The sequence below is a fragment of the Culex quinquefasciatus genome, chromosome 2, assembly GCF_015732765.1.
Source record: "Culex quinquefasciatus strain JHB chromosome 2, VPISU_Cqui_1.0_pri_paternal, whole genome shotgun sequence".
NCBI lineage: Eukaryota > Metazoa > Arthropoda > Insecta > Diptera > Culicidae > Culex > Culex quinquefasciatus.
In genome coordinates, this window is record NC_051862.1 from 150,248,520 (window position 1) to 150,273,639 (window position 25,120).

The 25,120-nt window shown below is 36.2% G+C and overlaps 2 protein-coding genes across 3 annotated transcripts in view; both read right to left on the reverse strand.

Moving 5' to 3' along the window:
* Window positions 1-979: 979 nt before the first annotated feature.
* Window positions 980-25,120, reverse strand: part of LOC6032953 — a 357,638-nt gene continuing 333,497 nt past the window's right edge. For both annotated transcript variants that reach the window (XM_038258180.1, XM_038258179.1), the window contains exons 12-14: window positions 24,854-25,065; window positions 7,541-8,263; window positions 980-2,698 (exon numbers count right to left, since the gene is read on the reverse strand). In XM_038258180.1, the coding sequence (XP_038114108.1) occupies window positions 7,919-8,263; window positions 24,854-25,065 (557 nt within the window). In that variant the 3' untranslated portion in view covers window positions 980-2,698; window positions 7,541-7,918. The remainder of the gene's footprint in view (window positions 2,699-7,540; window positions 8,264-24,853; window positions 25,066-25,120) is intronic.
* Window positions 18,842-19,666, reverse strand: LOC119767993 (mitochondrial import receptor subunit TOM40 homolog 1-like). Its single transcript, XM_038258181.1, has one exon. The coding sequence runs from the start codon at window positions 19,466-19,468 to the stop codon at window positions 18,857-18,859; it is 612 nt and encodes a 203-aa protein (XP_038114109.1). The 5' UTR covers window positions 19,469-19,666; the 3' UTR covers window positions 18,842-18,856.

Consider the following 25,120-nt stretch of genomic DNA (forward strand, 5'->3'; position numbering starts at 1 on the left):
TCTCTCTCAAACTCTCATGTTGTTGAACCATCTGTATTCAGCTTGTGGAGCGAGGTTTTGAAAAAAGTCCCATATTCTGGGCATCCCAGTGTAGACATGATTTTCTTTCCACATGCATATCTCAAAACTGACTGAAACGATTTTGGCCGGGTTTACCTTTTCATGACCGCTTTGGGAACCCTTTTAAAAATTACTAAGTTTGGTGAAGTTTATTAAAAGTTAAGCTATGAAAAAGTGTTTTTTATGTACAAAAAGAGTGATTTTTGCATAACCTCAAAAGGCCTTTTTGTTTACGTGTGAGAGTCACGCCTGATGCGAAACGCCCGGTTGCCACATTTCTTCAAATGAGAGTCTGCATGTTTTCTGGAAAAGTCTGTATCAGGTATATTTTTTTATTCATAAACTTATTTTCATCAGGTCCTTTTCGGTGCTGGAACCTGGTTTGAACCGAGTCGGCTCAATAAGCCGTAAGACCGTATACAATGCAAATCTGGATTAGGAAAACTTAAGAGTTGAATTACTTTGTAAATGTGAGGAAGGCACCAACCACATAATGGTGAATTAAGAAACGTTTTTTTTTGTTGATGGCCCTCAGTAATACTCGAGTATATTCGACGATGATTGAAGAAAATTTCAACGCATTTGAATTAAGTTCTTCAGTATAACGTGAAGACTTTCATCATTGCCATTATTTTTCGTTCAATGATATAAATTTTGCGTCGCTATCAATATTTTGACAAAACTCCTTCTACAAGTTGTTTAGAATGCCGCTCTACACATGCTGATACATTTTGGTAACGATTATCCCATTCCTTGCGAAGTTATGGAAATCGTCATTGATCAATGATTGTCAACTAGGACGTCAATGATTGTTACACAAAATTATATAAATTTTGAGACACATTTGATTTAGATCGAAAACTCCTTCAGTGGCTTCAAGAAGGAAACAACTGGCACATGCTGATTCATTTTGGTGCAGAAATTCGTTAAATTGAATTTTCTACAGAATATTTTAGAGTGATGATCAATTATCTCCGAAAATGATCAACGGCTTCACCTTAAATTAAAAAAAAAACTTCTGCTTAAACTTTTGAAATTGCTTCAATAAATACCATAAAAAGATACAATTTCAAAACTTCAACGAAAACTCTGCAAACAGTCGGTTCGAGTAGATTTTTCAAGATCTTTTTCCAGAACTTTTTCATTGCATAATAGATACTGAATTGCATAGGAAAAGAGCTAGTAAAGTACTATCTTTGCGTATGACTGTTTATGGCAAATCTAACAGTCAATGCGTTACATTTTCCTGACTAATGATTTTTGATGTTGTTTGAAATGAGTAAAAAATGGGCTTATTTCACTACCAAATCACACCAATATTTCAGCAAGTTTTGCAAGATTTAAACAAATCAACAAAGATTTTAGTCAGGTCGAAAATTAACCCATCAATTGATGGATTTGCCTTATATAGTCCTTCCATGTTTATGCTTATACATATGAACTCAAAAGTCCAGGACTCATTCTTTGTGAGTATTTTGATCCCACAAACAACAGTGTTGTTTTTAAGCTTCAGACTATTTCCCTTCCCTGAAAAAAGATACCAAAAAAAGTTCATCATTTTTTTCAAACCGCAAACTTTTCAACCACTTGTCTCTTTTCAAGCGTGCTTTTTTGGTGATATCTTCTTATCAAAGTTTGACATTTTGAGAATATATTTCTCTTTTCCATATCCGGATGCATCAATATCCACCCACAGTATTGCTTCATTTCAACCTGCTCGAATTAGACCAATCTTGCCATGCGTTACATTTTCTTCTTTCTGATTTTTTCCCTGAGTTGAGAAATGTATTTCTATAGGACGACAAAAATCATATTAAGGGGTTAGTCACCAAATTGATACATCTTAAAAAATATTTAAAACAGTTAATAAAGAAATTATTTTCAATAATAATTATTTTTGTAAAATATTCTAAAAAATGTTGATGAAGCGTGTCCCGAATAGTTCCTACATAACCCCTTAACCAATACAATTTACCCATACAAAAGGTCCGACAAAAGAACGGGGATCCCACACCCCAAACACAACCAAGTCATGCGATAGCAATCTTTAATTTCCGGTAGGTCCACATGTGTGTGGGTGGAAGCGTTTTCCCCTCATGGTAGTAGGCTGGCCAAAATTTCAGAAAAAAAGTCAACGTCGATTCGACGATCCAATCAACAGTTTTTTTTCCGAAACCGACTTTTTCACTCCTTTTCCGATAATTCTGTGGGAAAGATTCCGCAAAAAAAGAATATTTTGTCCATCTGGCAGCCCTGTCGACCAAGAAGCCCAAGATGGAAAAGGGGAAAATCAATTAACTTTTCCCTTTCTCACGTGTGACTATTCTTGTGTGTGTTTGTGTGTGAAGAAAAAAAAAACAGAAATCGCTCGGATTGAAATTATCTCACACTCCTTCCCGATTTTCCGAACCGCTCATTCGCTGGCAATCGCTGGCAGCTGTCGCTTACCAGCTAATGAGATTCAAATTTGGCAAAAATTTCGCACGTGTTTATGCCGTCTACCTTTTTTTGCACGCCAACTTCGATGTGGGTGTGCGCTGCACGTGTGATTGTGTGCGGAGGTCTTCTTGCAATGGTTTTGGCTGCTGCTTCTTTGGCTAATAAGTACATTACAATTGTTTTCACGTAACCTTAGATCCTGCAACGAGAGAGAGAGAGAGAGGAAAAGATGGAGAAAGAAAGGGACGTAATTAGAAAACGTGACCGACGGGATATTGGCTCTTTGGTGGTTGGGGATTCTTCTTTTTTTTTTCGTTATCAGAACATGGTTAAATGCAATTTTAATGGATCACTGAGTGGATTGTAATTGAGGGATTTTGTAGGGAGGATTCAATTAAGTGGATTTCAAATTTTCCTCAAAAGTGAAAGATACATATTAATGTTTATTGCCAAATGATATTTTATCTTTTATAACTTTTTATCATAAAAAAATCACACCAAAATAATCGCTACAGTTGATGCCCAAGTTGAGGCTGTTTAATTTGCTCTTCTACAATTTTTCACAAATTGGAAAATGAATAGTTAGCTCATTGAAATTAACGAATTGGTTGAAATTTTCTATTTTGACATCCATTTCTATTTGTAACGGGAAAATGAAAGTATCAGACTTCCTCTTCCATTGGATGGCTTTAAGGTCATATTTGGTTAATAATTTTTGCAAACGCATTTAAATCATAGTGCAGTTATTGAATTTTAATTAAAAATGAAGTATTTCATTTGGGAAATCACATTGATTAAAAAGTGAAATTAAATCATTTCCAAATTCTCTCAAATATGTACAAATGCGCATGAGCATGAGCATGAGCATGAGCATGGTTGACTGCCAATAAGCTGCTACTCCGTTATTGACAAATCAGCTGAAGTTAAACAATGAATCAAAAATGATCAGTGGGAGCCAACCATCCGTTCACTGTTTAACCTCTGAAGATCTCTACTTTATTAGTCAATACCGGCGCCCTCCCAAGAAGCCTGCAGTTCAACGAAAGGGAGGAATGTTAGTCCGATAGTTGAAGTTGCAGACTCATCAAGCACATAGTTTTTCGCTATATACTTGTTGATACGGGTCTAGCTCATTTCCCCGAATGACATTTCCCCGAATGCCATTTCCCCGAAAATCATTTCCCCTAATTGGCCACATCCCCGAATACCACTTCCCCTAATCAGCCACATCCCCGAATGCCATTTCCCCGAATATCATTTCCCCTAATCGGCTATATCCCCGAATGCCATTTCCCCTAATCGGCCATTTCCCCGAATGCCATTTCCCCGAAATGACACTTAGGGTAGGGTAGTCATCAATGAGACACTTTTGGTTTTCAACTTTCAAAGATTTTTCTCATTTTTTCATCAGCATGTTTTAATGAGCTTTTTGTTGCATTATCTTTCTTTTAATGTGTTCTAACATTGACCAAAATATGAGATCAATCCGACATCTACAGCCAGAGTTATTCAACTGTCTCATTGTAGACGCACTTGGCAGGAACAATGAGACAGCTGGGGAACAATGAGACACACTACGAAAATCAAGATTTTTCTAGTAAAACATCATGTTTTTGTATTGTTCCATTGCAGGTAACTTGCCTTGAACATTTTAAAGTAATTTTGCCAACATGAAACTTTAATTAACAAAAGTTATACTAAAAAGTATTTACATTTTGTAAAATCCGTATATTTATACCAAATAACTTTGTATTTTTAGTTAAATGAAGTTAAAACTCAATAAATATGCCAAACATCACTTTTGATTCATGTTTTGAAAGGTTTCCATAGATTTTGAAAAGTTTAATGAAGAAAAATCAAAGTGTCTCATTGTTACCCATGAGCTGAAATTAGTGGGGAACAATGAGACAGTCCTGGATACTGGGTATATTCTAAATTTTGGCCAAAACTAATGAAAGGACATTGTAGCCCAACTCAATCCCTATGGAACGTCGAAAGAAATTTGAAGAAATATTAGTTTTGGTGTTAATGGCAGCCTACGAGCGAAAAAGTATTTTTTGTCCATAATTTACTTTAACACCCCAGAATCAAACATTTATGAATAACTTTTCAAGGGAGCGTCCATAACCAAAGCCACTATAATGGCAGACGTGTATCCCGTAGACACACCTTTCCCCCAAATATGAGCCTGATTGGTTGAAACTACGACTTGCTTGAGCCATTTTATCATTGTTCCCCGTGTCTCATTGATGACTACTCTACCCTACGCCAATTGTCGTTTATTTAAATTTAAAATTACTCGAATTTGCATATCCCCTAATCATCATTTTCGCTAAAGCCTTTTTCCATGACTAACAGTTATTTTCTTTCTCAATTTTATGGAACAAACAGCTTTTTCGGGTATGCTGATGATCTCGCTGTTGATTAAATGTTGTAAATTGGGTAGTAAAGCCCTTTGTCAATTTTTATGAACAACGGTAAGAAACACGATTGAAAACCATTTCTGATAACTTTTTTTTTATTCATTTTTATGCAAAAAAAAGTTTCTGACAAGACAACATTTTTCCGATGGATCAACTATGCCCCCCTGGATCGAGCTGTCAAGTAGGAGCTTTTCTGCCAAGAAGGGCCGTGAAGTGAATTTTTAGAAATTGAATTAAAAATCCCTTTTAAATCCTTTGCGGTCGTTCAAAGGGTCATTGTACTTAGTAAAGCTTATTTTTCTTGTGAACAATAATATCACAAATTTAAGCTTAATTTTAGAACCCAATTACTAGATTTTTTGTTGTTCAATGAACATTTGTATTCAACCGCATGATTAGATGTTGTTTTTGAGAAATTTGCAAGGAATTTTTTTTTCGAATTTTGTTCAAGAACGCAAAAATCGAACAAATAGGTACATAAGGCTGGTACAAATTTTTGTTGATTATACTTTTCACCAAATCCCAACCAGCAATGCGAATAAAATGATCAGTGTGAACGGGGTTCTGTACTACGAAAATCGCACGGTTTGTTTTCTGAATCATAAAAAATAACAAAATTTCTATTGCATTATTATTATCATGTCTATAAGAAAAAAGTATTTGTTTTGAGAATGTATAAAAAATAGTCTGTAACAATATTCATTGTATTTGAATGAATAGTACCAAACCTTACAACACCCCTTCCCCCCTAAAATGCTACGTCTGTTCTGAGTGAAGCCAAAAAGAAAGTTGATCATTCAAGGCCAATACGAACCATTCAAGAAATATTATATGTAGTTTGATGTGATAAAAATTGCCATCATTTTTTTTTCTTACACAGTCGACTCTCTGGTTGTCCATCTTCTCGATATCAATAATCCTCCATCTATCGTTGAATTCTTCAGTCCCTGTTTGCTTTAAAAATCTCTTCCGGTTGTCAATAATTTCAATTTCCATGGCTTGCATAGACACTTTTCTTGGCGAAACGAAGCTTTAAAGGGTGTTTGACATTAGTTTGTTTTTGTTTGATGGACGTTGCCATGATTCTCTCCCATAGCTGGGTATCAAGAAAAAAATATTTTCAATCGAGTCTTCATTTTGCATCGTTCTGTAATCTGATGATTCTCTTCCTCGACGGTCCCTTGGATATTGACAAGCAGAGAGTCGACTGTAAAATGCTATTTCCTCAAACGCGGTCAAGCCGAAATGCCCGGTGCCCAGGAGCGCGCGCGGGGAAATGGCGTTCAGGGAAATGACTATTCAGGGATATGACTAATCGGGTAAATGGCATTCGGGATTGTGGCCCATTCGGGAAAATGGCATTAAGGAATGTGGACAATTAGGGGAAATGGGAAATTCGGGTAAATGGAATTCGGGGAAATGACTATTAGGGGAAGTGTCTTTTCGGGGAAGTGGCATTCAGGGAAATGTCCCTTCGGTAATATGGGTTTCGGGGAAATGTCATAGATTCTTTTTACGACCACGCGATCACTTTGTCAACTATGCACTGATGATGCTGCATTTTCAGAGGGCAATCTTCTCCTCGCAGCACACAATACACGACAAAAATGCGAAACCCAAATTCTCTAAAATATGTGGGTAATTCTCTACCAACTCACACGAAATCGGGAAAAGTTGCCCCGACCCCTCTTCGATTTGCGTGAAACTTTATCCTAAGGGGTAACTTTTGTCCCTGATCAACTTACCGTAGATTTTGAAATTTTCCAAACCATACGTCAAGTTTCTAATTTTATTCCTTTTCATTGTAGAAGATCAGATTCATTTCCATTGATTCAAATTCCTAAGCTAAATGAAATTTTCTAAGTTAAGTGATTGTAGATAGGCCATAACGGAAAATGGCAGAGTTTTTAAAACTTTTTTAGTGTTTTTCTCGATGAAAAATACGTTTTTTCGGAATTCTGAGTACGTCATCAAATCGGGCGTCTAATTTTACATAAAAGTCCCTTTGACACCAAATTTCAATCTCATCACCGTTTCATGCTGCAAATCATTGAAAAACACCTCTTTTTTCGCATGAACATAAATGGAAGGGGTCGTACCGCCCCTCCGTCACGAGATATCAAAAAACGGACCTCGGATTTGCGATCAGCGACAAAAGTTACCCCTTAAGACAAAGTTTCACGCAAATCGAAGAGGGGTCGGGGCAACTTTTTCCGATTTTGTGTGAGTTGGTAGAGAACTACCCAAAGTATAAAGCGAATCATTAAGTTCGATTATCGTTTTAATAGCGTTTTGATCAGATCTCTAAACTGTTTGGTAGGGCACAACTGTATAGAAAAATTTAATCCAACAAGACTAAGAAACATTACTTGCAAGAAAAAATGCCAAGAAACTCGGGATATAATTTTGAATTACACATGAGTATATTACATCTGGAAATGGGGTCAAAAATTGTAAAGTTTTAAATAAGGAAATGTTGAAATTTTCATCAAGTTCAATTTTTTCACATTATGTTGGGTAAAGTAATTAAAAAAAGGTATTACCCAACAAGCCAAATGTTCAACCTCCTGAAATTCATTTTATTAACTATGTAGCAATTCAATCAATCAGATACTTACACTTCATAATTATCCTACGAAGACAAGCGCATCGCTACTGCTGCTGCTGCAGCAGCGACTTCTGCTGGGTACAAACGAAACTGTCAAAACCAAAATCGGAAAATCTAATCGACACCACGCTTCTGCTGCCAAGTCCTGTCGCGCTTTTGCTTAATTCCATTCCATTAGTCATCATCACCTTCCAACGTTCTCTCTTTTCTAACCCTTAAACTCCATCGTTGCTGGTTGCAGTTGCTTTGGACGCACGTATCTTCTTATTTTTAGCTGATTTTTTTTGTTTGTAAGTTTGTTGTTGTTGTTGTGTATTTTAGTAGTATGTGTGCAAAAGTGTGTGTTGGTGTAGTGCTTGTTTTTCTTCCTTTTCTCTTCCCTTTAGCTTTACTGTATCAAGGGTGCATGCTGGGACTCGCCAAAGTCCACCGTGTAGTACATGTCGTTCTCGAGATTCATCGGCAGCGGTTTGTTGATTATCCGCTCCGGCTGCAGGCTGTACGAGTTCGGATGCTGGCCGTAGCTGTAGTTGAGGTTGCTGTGGCCACCCTGCTGACCACCCTGCTGCTGCTGGCAACCCTGCTGCTGCTGCTGTTGGCCCTTGCCACTGAGCCAGTGCCGGTTCGCCGCCGAGGACGCTTTCGTTTTGCGGCCAAAGATCGGTATCAGCTGGCGGTGCTTGGTGGCAAAATGGCGATAACTCTGGTGCACCTTGCAGTGGCATGCGGTTACCTGGGTGGGGGGGAGAAGGGGGAAACAAGAGAAAATCAAATAAATTTGTGGACAGTTCTGGGGGTTTGACTCCGGGGCACGTAGGCACGCACGAACGGACACGGCCAGTTGAACCGCAGTGATGCCAGAAGCGAACCATTTGGGATCGAATGATTTTATTGGTTTCGTTCGCATTTGTTTTGGCTGCAGGAGGTTCAGCGGTTCGAACTGCATCTGCATATTTTAGGCTTGAATTGCGGGGGCTTTTTGGATGCCCTATCGAAAAACCGCACAGGTTTGAACGCTGACCACTGCCAGAATCAAGAGGTGGAACTTTGGTGCTGAGGTTGAGTGGTGTGCGGTCATTTGTAAATGTTGTGAATTATATCATCAAATAGACATCTTTGCATTTCTAGCCAAAATTTGCTTTAAACAGTTTCACAATAAATTTTATTGCAAATTTTTGTTCGTGTTCGTGTTCGAGGTCATTTTGAGCTACTTCACTGCTTCACTTCATTACGTGATGTGTTTATTCACTCATTTCATTTCTATAATTAGTTTTTACAGGTCTGCAACTTCCCATCAGTAACTTTGCCGTGTCTATTTGAGTGTAACAAAAATAACTTTTTGGCGGGCATTCAAGGGTTTGTTCCGGTAGGCATACTAAGCCCAAATTCAAATACCTGGAGTTTTTTTTAAGAGGTTCAATAAACCAAATTTTCAGTTTTTGCTTTTTGGGTGTTTTTTAATACCCCTGACTGAAGGCGGTTTCAAAAACACCCAATAAGCAAAAACTGGAAATTTGGTTTATAGGACCTTTTCAAAAAAAAACTTCAGACATGAGCTTGATTGGACAAATGTAAACAAGATTTTTCAAAAATGCCACTTTTTGAGGCATTTTGGCCACTGAAGCGTTTATTTTCAACATCACTGGCGTGTAGGTCAGACCCTTGCACATCTTATATATAACTTTGAAATTTGAAGCACCCTGGAGCTCGGTACAGACCTTCAAAGTTTGGCATTTTTTCGAAAAATTGACCCCACCAAAATCAAATCGCGTCTAGGGCGTTGCAAGGCGCGACGCATATCGTTTTTGCCGGGGCAGATTTTTTGAAAAATGTCAAACTTTGTAGGTCTAAGTGCCTCAAAAAGTGACATTTTTGAAAAAAAAATCACTTTCATGGGTTAAATCCCATTTTAAATTCAAATGAAAAGCGCCAGCTCCTGTTACGTCCAATCAAGCTCATATTTTGGATTTGGGCACGATACGCCCACCGGAACAAACTCTTGAATCCCCGCCAAAAAGTCATTTTTGTTACATCCTACTGTCTATATTTAGCATTTTGTTCAATCTCTTACAATTTTGTAATTTTATTTCTGAGAATTTATCTTTTGTTTTCAAGTAAATGCTCAAATATAAGAACATATATGTTTGACAGGTAAAGAAAACGGTCCTTTTTTCTATTCAATTTGCCATTCTAGACTAGTAACAATTAATTTTGCAAAACTCTTCACAGAAACTTAACAACTCTATACGAAATCGGTCGATTACGACCATTTAAATTTTTGTTATTTTTATTTTGCTCAAACTTTATGGGGGCCTTACCTGGGTCATTCCACCTGAAGTGTGCAAGAAAAAATGCAAATTTGAAAATTACCATCTCCGATTCTGCTCAAATTTGGCAGAGCTGTTCAGACTATCAAAACATGTAAAAATCCCGAATTTCATCCAAATCGGACCACCCCCTCCATTTTTGTACCCTCCCAAAAAATCGACTTTTTGGCGATTTTTGAGCAAACCTCCTAGTTTCAAACGGTGATAGTTCAGGAACCACAAATCTTAGAGGTTCGGTCTTAGACTCAATTTTAAAGGAAATTGGACGTAGAATCCATTTCCGTGATCAAAATTTAGATTAAAATATTTTTTCTACCTATATTGCGCAATTGAAAACTTTAAATGGCCGTATCTCAAAACAGCCGCATTTATTTTTTAGATTTGACCTCACCATCGTATTCCCCGTCCGATTTTACATAAGAATCACTTATCGACAGAAAGGAATATGTTTCGATCCAGAGATATCGAATTTTAAAGTTTTGAGTATTTGAGATTACCTGTATTTGCTTTATTTGCCGCATCTGATCAATAACTACTACCTGGTTATTTATTGAAATAAGATTTCATCTCAAATAATAATTAGCAAATTAAGCAAAAGTTTAATGTACACCACTGTAGGAAACTGCTGTAAACTCCTAAATTAACAAAAAAAAATAGTATACGGTGAATTTGTGTGTTAGCACACAGGACAGAGCAAGAACGACACGCAATACAGGGCAAAATGGAATTCCCGCAAAGCTAGCAGGAAATTGCAATTGATCTTGTAAGTAACGATACATTATCGTGTTAAAAATTATAAATCAACATGAATAAAACTCTCGTGAAGCATAATTAAGGAGGAGGATTTCTGGAAAGTATTAAACTGAAAAATGTAAGAAAATCACAAGGATTAATCTGATTAAGATCAGATTCAGTGGTGTTGATTTCGACACCGTCCGAACAATAATCTTTTTTTTTTGTTTTGAAATCTTGGAAGACGATACAGCTGCTGTCCACATGTATCAGAAGTATATGGTTTTGTTTTTGAAATTAATTGTACAAGAATTGAAAAAAAAATCATCAATTATTCAGACGAAACTGGCTCACAATATAAAAATCGATTTAATATGATCATGCTCAATTTTTCAAACCGTAAGGCAGATTTTGGGGTTTTTGTTGAATGGCACTATATCGCTACCGCACATGGCAAAAGCTCTAGAACCCATGAAAATTATTTCATCTACTACAGCCAGCTATACATTTGTTCTTGCTTGAAATAAAAGAAGAAATAAAAGAAATAATTTGATTAAGTGGGAAGAAATGAAGAATTAGGAAAAATATAAAAATAATAGATAAATAATGATAATTTTTTGAAAATTGTATTCAGAAACTCTATAGCACTTGCAAATAAATATTAAAAGTTCAAATTTTATTTAATATGGTTCAATGATTTACCCAATAAATATTCCTTAAACAAAAAATTGATTGTTCAAGGTATTGATTATCTCCAAATCGTATAAAACTAGAAAAATAATTCATATTACAGAATGCCAGGTAGTAGTTATTGATCAGCACGACTGAGTGTTTTTAGCATATGCGGCGAGTTTAGCTAATTTAGGTAATCTCAAATACTCAAAACTTTAAAATTCGATATCTCTGGAACGAAACATATTTCTTTCTGTCGATAAGTGATTCTTATGTAAAATTGGACGGGGAATACGATGGTGAAGTCAGATTTAAAAAATAAATGGGGCTGTTTTGAGATACGGCCATTTAAAGTTTTTAATTGCGCAATACAGGTAGAAAAAATATTTTAATCTAAATTTTGATCACGGAAATGGATTCTACATCCAATTTCCTTCAAAATTGAGTCTAAGACCGAACCTCTAAGATTTGTGGTTCCTGAGTTATCGTCGTTTGAAGATAGGGGTTTCGCTCAAAAATCGCCAAAAAGTCGATTTTTTGGGAGGGTACAAAAATGAAGGGGGTGGTCCGATTTGGATGAAATTCGGGATTTTTGCATGTTTTGATAGTCCAGCTAAATTAAGTGGAAAACGGATTTTTCGAAAAATTGTGAAGTTTTGGAGCTTGGTGTTTTCAGAAGAGTTGTTGCAAATAGAAAGGAGCAACTTTTGGTTTGGTTGAAATTAGGGTGGTTCACTATTGGGGTGATTTTAAAAATCTAACTTTTCAGAAATATTTTTGGGAATTTTTCTGTCGTCTACAAAATCGTTGGGCTTGCCAATCCAAGCAACTTTGTACAAGACACCAAAATTTTATCTTATAATCTACGCCTTCTACGACCAAATTTATAGAAAGCATCTGAGTAAACCTTAAAAATCAGTTTTTTTCTTAACATGGCAATTCAGGGTTAAGTTTTAGTGAAAAGTTATATTCCGAGCTCTAAAAAACAGGAAATTTTAGTTAATGGCAGGTCAATTTGGACTAAAGAGTCAAAAGTTACAGCCATTTTAAGGTAAAAAATATGCAAATTTAAAACTTAAATATCTCGAAAAGGCGCAATAAAAATTTTAAGCACCATATTGCATATCAAAGAGGAGATCCAGCACTACAAACGCTGAAAAAATTTCAGGGTTGCTTTTCTTTGAACTCGAAATATCTTCATTCGAAATAGTCTAATTTTCAAGGGAAAACAATATTTTGGGTTTAAATGATAATTTTACATGGAAACCTAAAATATGATCAAAAATCGTTTTTTCGACACTTTAGCTCAATTCTGAGGGCAGATTCAGACTCAGCGGGCAAAATTACATGGAAAAACATATATTTGGAAAATTTTCGAATTTCGTTAGGGTGGTCCCATATGGTATAATATGCTAAATATACACAAATTAAAAATGAAAAATTTTGTTCTAGATGAAATAATCACCCTTCTGGGTCAATGTAGGTTCGAAAAGCACAATCAATTTCCCATAAAATGACATGTTCCGAAATTTTATTCAGTCGAGTAATGGAAAATGGAAGAATTTTTAAAACTTTTTTAGTGTTTTTTTTTCGATGAAAAATACGTTTTTTTCAGAATTCTGAGTATGTCTGAGTGGGCGTCTAATTTTACATAAAAGTCCGTTTGACACCAAATTTCTATCTCATCACCGTTTCAGGCTGCAAATTATTGAAAAACACCTCTTTTTTGCATGCTTAAAATTAAAGGGGCCGTACCAACCGTCCGTCACGAGATATAAAAAAATTGACCTCGGATTCGTGATCAGGGACAAAACTTTAACGCAAATCGAAGAGGGGTCGGGGCAACTTTTCCCGATTTCGTGTGAGTTGGTAGAGAATTACCCTTAAAGTTTATTTCTAGGTAACAGAAAACCTGTTCTGGACAGCGTTGTTTTTATCCAATCAAATGTAATAATGTTTTTTTTAATTCTGAATTCAAATCAAGCCAATAATGATGTCAAAAATACCTACATTTAATCCCAACTAACTCCCGAACTCATCCAGCAGTAATAATCCACTACAACTTTTTTCAACAATCATCCAAACGCGAACATTAAATTGGATTACACAAATTGGGCAAATTTGTATCATATCGCGCGCGCCGAAAACAAGTCCTCTCCTGTCGGTTTTGAATATTCATAACCCGCTCTTCACCTCCCGTCGGTGATAAAAACCGGGCGTTGCACACCGGTCCTCCATCGAAGGTTGGTGCAACTAGAAGTAAGCTTGTTAACTGATTGGATGCAACTGATGCATGCAAGGGCATTGTGTGCACTACTTTGGGCTTTAGGACAAGGGTTGCCAGATTTGGTTAGATTTTTTGACAGTTGTGGTAACTGTTTTCATGTTTAAAATATTTCGTCGTTTCAAAATGCTTTTTTTTAGTTTGATGCAAACAAACTTTTGATAAATGAAGGCATGCATTTAACAAAAATAAAAAAAGTTATTGTTTCGTTAACTGGTAACTTTGCTATGATGTAAATCATGGATGAATTGTTTCCTCTCAAATCCGATTGAAAAACTTCAAATACTTGAACAGCTTTTCAACGAAATTGACCCATTCAGTCTGAATCGCAAAGAACCAATGAAGCTTATTAAACATTTGCATTACTTTATTATAATTACATTTTAATACCTAATAGATCGCTTCCCCATTAGCGTTTGTTGATACAACCTCTCCATAGATGAGTTGCGGAACCTGGCCACTTTTCACCATTCCAGGGGAGTCATCTCCACCGTGTTGTGGGTTGGGCAAAAATTTTAATTAAATTTCACAAAACAATAACCGACGCCCATAAACAGGGCAAAGAGAGAGAGAGAGAGTTTGCAAAAGTTTAACGAGCAAAATGTTGGCGGAGGTCAGAAGGGCCAACCATCGACGCCACGTGGTGGCTGCCTTTTTGCCGGAAAAAGACTGCCAACAACCGCCGCCATAGAGCAAACACACACACACCGACACGTGGATATTTCCTGTGTGTGTGTTTGTGTCGGTGGCGGTAGTTTCAATGGTATTGTTTATTGTGGCAGGAAACTGTAAATGGCGACAATATGGCAATTCCGGGATCAGGTCACTGAAAGTGTGTGTGTGTGTGTTCGATTGTGCTACACCACTACAAATACCCGGTAGAGAGAGAGAGCGAGCAGTGTGGGGTCGCGACGAGGTGTTAGAAACAGTGTACAATTAGCATTTAACATGGTTTGCATTTCAATGGCTTTTTGTTTCGTGTTTGTTGGTTTTTTTGTGTGTGTGTGGAACGTTACGTAACCGGGGGAGTGGACATCGACTGGCTTCCCGAGCGCTACGAAACATACACACACACGTGCACACACTTAAACGGTTATGGGCACGTGTTAGTAAGCAGTTTATCAACAGGGCAGTGAGAACCGTGTGTGACACGGATCGAGTGTTAGTGTGTCATAATTGGCGAACACGATTTTTTACAGATAATTTGACGTTATGATCTCACAATCATGGTTATAATATTCTGAAGAGGTTTAAAAATGTATTTTTTGCAATTCCGACGTGAAACTACTTACTTTTCCTGTCATTCTTGAATGACGAAATAGCCTACTTTTCTGTACCAAAAATAACAGAATCGAATAGCAACACTTTTCAAAATAAATGCTGAAAAGTTCTACTTTTCAGCACTCAAATGGGTGCTGAAAAGTTGAACTTTTCAGCACTTGTTTCGAAAAGTAACACTTTTCAACATTTTTTTGATTTAAACGATTTATTGACAAAATACATGAAAATTTGACATAAAATTTCACTCAGTGTGTGTTTTTTGGAATTGCAAAAAATGTTGTATGGAACTCGTTGCAAAACTTGATTTTTTCATCACTCGTCGTATTTATCCAACTCGGTGAACCTCTTTGAATAAATGTACGACTCGTGCTGAAAAAATCCTCTTTTCGCAACTTGTTGCATAAACTACTATTTTGCAGTTCCATCGTGAAACTATTCACTTTTCAAAATAAATGCTGAAAAGTTCTACTTTTCAGCACTCAAATGGGTGCTGAAAAGTTGAACTTTTCAGCACTCAAATGGGTTTTCAGCCCTTGTTTCGAAAGTAACACTTTTCAACATTTTTTTTTGATTTAAACGATTTATTGACAAAATACATGAAAATTTGAATTAAAATTTCACTCAGTGTTCGTTTCTTGGAATTGCGAAAAATGTTGTATGGAACTCGTTGCAAAACTTGATTTTTTCAGCACTCTTCGTATTTATCCAACTAGGTAAATCTTGATAGATAAATGTACGACTGGTGCTGAAAAAATCTTCTTTTTGCAACTTGTTGCATAAACTACACGGAGAAAAAAGAGTTCCCAAAAGCGTGAACAAGTGTTCATGAAAATGAGAACCTCGAACAAAGTGTTCAAATCCTATGGTACGATTTTGAAAAACGTACCATGAAATTTGAACAATTTGTTCGTGGTTTTTATTTTCATTAACGCTTGTTCACGATTTTGGGAACTCTTTTTTCTCCGTGTACTTTTATACTTTCTAAACAAATTTTAAATTTGATAATGACGTGGTGAATTGCATGTATTCAGTATTTATTTTAAAAAAATCTTTCAAAAAGAAACGAAATTTACAGTTTTAACCTAAATAGTGTTACTTATAACAAGAAAGATTGTTTAAGTTTCGTCAAGGTAATGAACTTGACCAAAGTTGAAAAGAAAGCATAAGAACACTTTTAACAACGCTAATTAAGTAGTTTCATCAACTGTCTTTTTTTTTCAACACCCTTACTCAAATTTGCCTGCTGTAATCACGGAACAAAGAAGGTGTCCGGCAAGTGTCTTAAGAGTAGTTCAAAAGCATACTTGAACTTTTTAACGTCTCCCCTCCTTTCTTCGAGCATCTCTTCGTCTTCATTGTACAAATTTCAATTCCAGTGTCGTGCTTCCCTTCTGGACATATTGAGCTTCAGGAAAAGAAGTTGCAGCAGCAAAAAAAAGTTCCAACTTATGGTTTAATATTTCACTTTTGACTTGTTTGACCAGCCTGGGCTTCACCACCCCTTCTTCCGGAAACCGGAAACCAACGCCCTCTCGTCCTCAGAGCAGCTGCAAACAGAAGAAATTCGATTTTCAACCCATTTCCGGGCCAGCTCTCGGACTGCTGCTGCAGTTGCTGGTTGGTGCCGAAGTCAAGTCATGAATCATTCAGCTCTAAGGTCCACGGCGGGAAAGACGTGACACTTTTTCCTCTGGAGTTGAAGCTGGTGGACGGAGCGAAAACAATTTCGGTGACGAACAAGTTATTAAAAAATCACAAGATGAAAAGTTTTCCATGGAAGGGGGCTGAACTCGGTCCACCTGCAACTTTGAGTCTTCTCGTAAAAAGTGGGTGAAAATTAGTTACCACGTGGATGTTGGCACTTTTGACGTGGTGGTCGAGCAACAAAAAAAAAAAAAAGTGAGAGGGCGGTGCAAACTTGGTCACGTGACGGCGACTTTTCATGGCGACAAGGCAATTATTTTCCATGGAGCCTGTGTTGGATTTTGTTTTTGCACTCTGTAGCTGTTTTTGCAGTGTTTTTGTGTGTTGGCTAGGTTTTTCATAGCTAATTATGTTATACGGACCAGGATTAGCTGACTTGTTGCTGGTTGTAACTTTGAAGTCATGGTATGAAAATACTTTGTTTTTATGTTTTGATACAGTTGGAATTCTACTTTAACGGTTGTTGCCAAACCATTTCATTATCTTCATTTTTTTATTTATCATCACAGAAATCAACAGCTGTCCATACAAAAATTATATATCTTCTTATCTTATCTTATCTAACACAAACGCAGCCAGTCCGATGAAAGCATGCTGGAAAGTCTTGTGATTAGATTACGCCCCAAGCACTTTTCTTGTCAATATTAATAATTGCAATACATCCGAGATCACCCGAAAATGTAATACAAAAATTAAAGCGGCCAGCCCTACTGCGTTGTGTTTACCGCAGAGAGGATTCTATGAACGGATCACATTCCACAGAATCTACAGGGGAGGAAGGATGCGTGGACATACCGTACCAAACGCTCCGGATCAGTTAGATGTGGTTTGTTAGTGTAAATTTGGCAGATAATTATATTTTTAGGGGCAAGTGGATTTGGGCAAAATGGAATTAAGGAATGGGAAAGTGAGGTAGGTAGGAGGGCTATTGAATTTATAGTATAATAATATAAGGGAATATAATCATTTAGCAAGTAATGATGGAAAGCTCTCACCATGAATCAGCAAATCTTAAAATCTTCGAAAGACACAGCCAGATTGTGTCCCAACCTGCAGCTCCTAAGTTCTTAGGAGCCGCCAATCCGGCCGCATCAAATCAGCCAAGATTTCCTTGTCATCTGCACGATTGAGGCTCTATCCCAGGTCAGCGACGTCTTCCCGGACATGCAGCAACGCAACGCGAATCCCGGATATCTCCACCATCTCCACCTTGTCCACTGCCACTCACAAGTTCGTCTAGAACTAGCCGATAAGAATTTGACGGAAATCCTCAGAAGACGAAAAAAACGCGGAGCGAAAAATCAAACAAACCGGACGCGACCATCTTTGTTCAGATTTGAATGTTTTTGTATTTTTTTAAATTTAAAAATATTTTTTTTTGATTTTTTTCTAAATTTCTTTAATTTTTTTTTTATTTTTTTTAAATTTTGTATTTAATTTTAATTTTTATTATTTTTATTTTTTTTATTTTGTTTACCTTTTTTTAAATATTTTTAAATTGTTTAAATTTTTTAAGTTTTTTATTATTTTATAAATTTTTTGTTTTTTTTTTAAATTTTTTGAATTTATTTTAAATCTTTTTAATTATTTTAACTTTTTTAATTTTTTAAACGTTTTGAAATTTTTTAATTTTTTATAGTTTTTTTTTTATTTTTTTTATTTTTCTTTTAATTTTAATTTTTTTAACTTTAATTTTTTAATTTTTTTAACATAAAAAAACAATTAAATTTTTTCGTGCATGATTCAGTTTTCCGTGCATCATTCCATTTGCCGCAGTAGCAAACCAGCAGAATTTGAGCAGAATAGCGAGTAGCAAAGTGAAATCCCGAAGAACTGAGAGCAAATTTGCTACCGCGACAGGTACCGCGGTGGGGTTGACGTCGGGTGCAAATTTGATTTGCTTCGATGTTCGCTACCCGCGCTGGAGATGCACTAACGCGTCCAAAACATTGAAGATCTGACAACCTTTTAAATGTGAGGAATTTTGAAAAAAAAAAAGTTTTAGAAAAGCTGAGAAAATTCTCTATATTTTGCTTTTTTGAACTTTGTCATGCAAAGATTTAAAAACATGAAAATTGACGTTTTTTAAGTCTCACCCAAACAACCCACCATTTTCAATTGTCGATGTCTCAACAATTAATGTTCCAATTTTCAGTGATAAAATATGAAACATTCGTGAAATTGTCCAATCTTTTCGAAAACAATTTTTAAATCAAGACTGACATTTCAAAAGGGCGTAATGTTGAATGTTTGTTATTTAATTATGTCGATTGAGTTATTGGAGTAGTATGGTTCCAAAATCAAGTGTGAAGTGAGTCAGTTTGCTTCATCCTGTTGTCCACCGTAACGCAACGTAGCAAATCCAACTTACCGCCTGCAGATAGTGGCTCACAATCACGCCCGAGTCGTTGATAATGTTCGGATTTCCGACGGTGATCGACGCCGTGTAATCATCCCCCTTAAAGTCAGTTGCGAGCTGGGCGGCAGTGATCTTGCTGTTCTGGATTTGGGACGCAAACTTGCAGCGCACGAACGGCGTCAGCTGGTGGATGATGTTCGCGTTCAGGTTGCCGGCCGGATCAATGTCCCCGAGGATCACCGGGAACGCTTCCGTGGGGGAGGTCTGCTTGGTACCAACGTAGGTGGCCCCGAACCGGTACCCGCTCGTGTTGGACGAGTTGAGGTTAATCGTGTGCGACACCTGGAAGTGATTGCTGAGGCCCTTGTTGATCATCAGTTTGGCCCCCTCGAAATTGGCCGGCATCACGTCCTTGCATTTTTTGTGCAGTTCATCCATCGTGCCAGGATTTGTCAGAGGCGGTTGCTCCGGCTCCGCCGAAGGTTTACCGGTGGCAGCGAGGGCGGGTTCTGCTGGGAGGGGCGGCGGAAGGCCACCACCGGCAGCGATCGGTTTGGAAGCAGCGAGCACGTTTCCCATGACTCTCTCGCACTTTCTACCCACTCGATTCCCGAAAAAACACGAATCCGAAAAACTCACGGGCGGCGCAGCACTAGAATCTACCTCTTAGCGGCAAGTCTAGTGCAAATTCTGCATCGATTACGCAAAAGATAACCGTCCTCACGCAAGATCCGAAAAAAACACGGCCGAACGAAACGCGTTCTACAAAATTGATGTGAGAAAAACCCTGTCCATACAAAAATTATATAATATAAAAATTCAAATATTTTTATCTTTTGAACGAACTTTTTGATCGATTTGGTGTCTTCGGCAAAGTTGTAGGTATGGATAAGAACTACAGTAATGCTCCGGTTTTGCACTGCCCCGGTTTTGATTCGTTCAGCTGCCTCGGTTAAGTACGGCCCGGTGCTTAACCCTCTACAACCTAACCCCGCCTTTAGACTGGCTTCGATCTAAAAAATAGCCAAAAATCATTTTTGCAATTCCGTCGTGAAACTACTTACTTTTCCTGTCATTCTTGAACGACGAAATAGCCTACTTTTCTGTACCAAAAATAACAGAATCGAATAGCAACACTTTTCAAAATAAATGCTGAAAAGTTCAACTTTTCAGCACTCAAATGGGTGCTGAAAAGTTGAACTTTTCAGCACTTGTTTTGAAAAGTAACACTTTTCAACATTTTTTTGATTTAAACGATTTATTGACAAAATACATGAAAATTCGACTTGAAATTTCACTCAATGGGTGTTTTTCGAAATTGCAAAAAATGTTGTATGGAACTCGTTGCAAAACTTGATTTTTTCAGCACTCGTCGTATTTATCCAACTCGGTGAACCTCGTTGGATAAATGTACGACTCGTGCTGAAAAAATCCTCTTTTTGCAACTTGTTGCATAAACTACTATTTTCCAACCGATTTTTAACCGATCGAAAATTTCAGGGTTGGAGGTTAAACTTGTTTTATGTGACTTTGCCAATGTTTTAAAAAATGTAATATTTTCAGTAAAAATAAGTATGCAGTATTTTTTGTAGTGTCCCAGACTATGCCTCTACGCATTTTTTTTGCAATTTAAATGATGATGGTGCTATTCTTTAGTAGAAAGTGTGAAAAACATGCAAAAAATTGAAAAAGTGACTGTAAAAACATGAAAAAATAATGCAATTATATTTGGTGATAGAAAAGGCCAAATACTACTAAAAACAATCATAAACTAAACAAGATAAATGCAAATTAAAATACTAAACATAAAACAAGAAAAACATAAAACAAGACAAGCAAAGTTTTTCGTAGAACAAAAGCAGGTCAAAATGACCTCCTGAACACGGGAAAAATAAATATTTTCGAAAAAAGAAATTGACAGTAGAGGGTTAACTGAAACACAGAGCTTATGGGAATTTGGCTAAATGGGAGACACTCAGCGATGGAATAATCATCATCAAAAGAAAATCATTGGACGTTCATCAAGAGAAAAAATCCGAAGGGAGCATGGCTCTTCTCTCTCGCGCATGAAAGATCGGTAAAAGGAATCTAAAAAAAATCATCATCTTGATTATACAGCGGAATATCGTTTTCACTGCTACACTTGCAAGTGTAACGTCACACGTCGAAATATGACTTATCACATTTTGTAGATGGGCAATGTGTGTAAAAAGAGTGAAATAAATATTTTTAAGTGGTGCTGACAAGGAAATTCACAAAAAATCTTCAGCAGATTGATTTTCTTGGAGAAGTTCGGGAGTCTTGGAGACCAGGGATGGAATAATCGCAAAAAAAATCATTTTCGCTTGCGAACTTTTTTCACCCGCGAAAGAGAGAGGAGGAAAATCACGCAAAAGAAAATCACTCCCGAAATTCTTCAAGAAAATCAATCTGCTGATGATTTTTTGTGAATTTCCTTGTCAGCACTACTTAATAATATTTATTTCACTTTGTTTACACACATTGCACATCTACAAATAGTGACAGGTCATTTTTCGACGTGTGACGTTACACTTGCATGTGTAGTAGTGAAAAAGATGTTCCGCCGAATAATCAAGATGATGATTTTTTTTCGATTTTTTTACCGATCTTTCGTGCGCGAGAGAGGAGAGCATGCTCTCTTCGGATGTTTTCTTTTGATGAACGTCCAAAGATTTTCTTTTGATGATGATTATTCCATCGCTGCTGGAGACACTAGTTATAATCATATGAAAAGTCATACTAACATAAAAAAATATTGATTAAACTTATAATGACATGAAAATTTTCACAACAATACGTATTCTTCCTGTGTTTTGAAAATGCAATGTTTCTCGAAAAAATACTCAAAACTATTGTTATTGCAATATGGATATTTTTCATGTATTTCGAATGTAATATATTTTTTCACAAAACTACATATTTTTGACAATAAAAAATACTCAACATTCTAGCTTTTTACAATATGGGTATCAAACGATCGGGATTTTTCAATACATTTCGAATGTTATTACAATTTTTTTTTTAAATACTAAAATTTTTACAAAACTACGTATTTTTGAAAAAAAATCTCAAAATATCATCTTTTTTCACAATATGGGTATCAAATGATCGTAGTTTTTATACATTTCGAATGTAATAACAAAATTCACAAAACTACGTATTTTCAAAAAAAAAAACATAAAATTTCGGTTTTTTCAATATGGTTATCAAATTATTGGTATTTATCCATACATTTCGAAAAAACATCAATTTTTTGAAAATTCTCAAAATATTCACAAAACTACACTGCCGCTGATCGCATAAATGTCCCAAATGCATTTTCATCACTTTTAAGTTATTGATGCAGTTTGGTTCAAAATCGTGTGCTCTTTCAGAAAAGCCTACATCGTCCAGTTCTTTGTTCTTAAAATGAGGAGGAAATCCAGTTTTTCGTGAAAACTTAACACGTAGCCTAATGACAAACTTCAAATGCGTTTTTCTTAGCATGCTGCTTTTGCATATGGGACTTTTATGCGAACATAGGCAGTACATATATTTTCAGTTTTTTACAATATGGATATCGAACGATCGGGAATTTTCCATAGATTTCGAGAATTGTAACTCATTTTTTTTAATTCACAATTTTTTTTACAAAACTTCGTATTTTCGAAAAAATGCTCCAAATTTCACTATTTTACAATATAGGTATGAAATAATCGAGATATTTTAATATATTTCGAAAGCAATAACTTTTTTTAAATACTTAAGAAAAATACTCTGCCCATAATTGAAAATTTGGCTATTATGCCAAATCAAGTATTCCGAGAAAAACGCGTTTTAGTGTTTGTCACCAAATCTCCGTCAAGGCAATTTCCCATAAGATTGGCATATTAGCCGTTTGGTTTTTCGCATCGGCAGCCAAATTTGAACACTATTTTGATGAAATTCAAGTTTCAGAAGATGCGTTGGAACATTCTCTACCACCTAGTGCTAATATCTCGTTTTTGCCAAAAGTGGATATTAGCCGTTTTTTCAATGGTGGGCAGTTACAAAACTTCGTATTTTCTAAAAATACACAAAATTTAAAAGTTTCAAAATTATTTAATTCGAAATGTTTGAAAAAATTCCGATTATTTGTTACACAACAGAAATTTGGAATGTTTTTTTTTCGAAAATACGTAGTTTTGAGTAATCTTGAGTATTTTCAAAAAAAAAATTGTTATTACATTCCAAATGTATGAAAAAATCCCGATCTTTTGATACTAATACTGCAAAAAACTGATATTTCGAGATTTTTTTTTCGAAAATACGTAGTTTTGTGAAAATGTTGAGTATTTTCGACAAATGTTGTTTTTACATTTGAAATGTATGAAAAAAATCCCAATCATTTGATACCAATACTGCAAAAAACTGAAATTTCAGTACCGTAAACTGGGGTCTCTTTGATAGCCAGGGGTGACTTTGATAGGTTTTTCAAATGCCCGTCAAATTAATATCTTAACATTTTTGAGAATTTTGAGTATGTAAGCATTAAGGGATAGCTTATTATTGAACATATATGCAAAAATGTGACTGTTACATTGGATGTATCAAAATTAGTGGCCAAATCAAATTTCTATCAATGTCACCCCGAGCTATCAAAATCACCCCAGTTTACGGTATTTCCAAAAAACTGTATGACATTCGAAATGTATGATAAAACATGATCATTTGATACCCATATTGCAATAACAAATATTTTGAGACTTTTTAGTGTAAAAATTGTATTTTCAAAATACAGAACAAATACGTATTTTGTGAAAATATTCGTATAACTATAATTACAATGGATAGCTGTCATCATCCCGATTCCAAAACACTATAATTTTTTGATGTTTGCATGATTTTTCATTCGATTATTGCTAATGTCTTCCTTATAGCCAAAATCCCATAAGCTCTGTGCTTCAGTTATGCACGCCTCAATTTTGCATACTCCATATACGGTGCTAAACCAAGGCATGACTGTACACTGAAAAAAATGATACACTGTGAAAAAAAATTTCAATTTTTGTCACTGAAAATTCATTTGCAAAAAAACTACGATTCTTCGAAAACAATATTTTATTTTTTTTAAATCAAGATTAATATTTCGAAAGGGCCAAAAAATCAATATGACGCCCTTTTTGAAATATTTGTCTTGCCTAAAACAAAATCAAAATATTGATTCCTAAACGAATGTTCCGGATTTTAACATTGTAAATCGGACCATTAGTTGCTGAGATATCGACATTATAAAATGGTGGGTTGTTTGGGTGAGACTCAGAAAACATAATTTTCCTTGCTTTTAAATCTTTGCATGGCAGTATCTCAGCAACTGAGGGTCGTATCAACAAAGTTCTAAAAAGCAAAATATAGAGAATTTTCTCAGCTTTTCAAAAATATTTTTATTCATAAGTGAGCAAACATGGGCACTAATCTTAAAAAATGATTAACACCGACTATTTTCAAAAAAGTTACCTGAAAATGGTTATAACTTAGAAACGGTGCACTTCAAATATGCCCCGAAAAGTGTCAAAAATTTTTACGGGTTGAATCCCATTTAAAATTGTTCCTGGTACTGGCAAGCCAGTTTTCAACCAAATGGGATTAAATTTGAGACGAAGGCCATATTTTTATTACACTTTCGGGCGATGTTGTATACTTTTTGATCTGAGTAATTTTAATTATTTTGACCCGGGCTAGAGACCATAATGTAATCATGGTTGTTAAGAACAGCTGCGGTCCCGTGCCACCCTCTTCGCCAGAAATGTGTTTTAAATTTGTCCGAGGGGTCACTCACAAACACCGTAACCAAAATATTTCCTTTGCGTGTGTGTCCCCTTCTGTCAGAGCCTGGCCACGCTACTGGTTAAGAATAAATACTCGATCCAAAAACTGTTCAAACTCGACACCACCAAGACGGAAACCTCCCACCCGGAAACTTACCACAATGGCCACGATCAGGATGGCCGCCGCTAGCGTTCCCGCTGCGATGTACGCGTTGTGCAGCTCAATGGCCCCGGCCCGCTTGCCGATGCCACGCGCTTCCGAATCGAGTCCGTAGATGGCACTGCTGGTGTGGCCACTTTGCCCGTTCTGGCTCAGATTGTCGGACAGCATCTCGCTCGAGCTGACCACTGAATCGATGACGAAGTTTTCTGAAATGAGTTTAATTAATTTAATTTTTCATTTAAAGTGAAAATCCCGTAATAA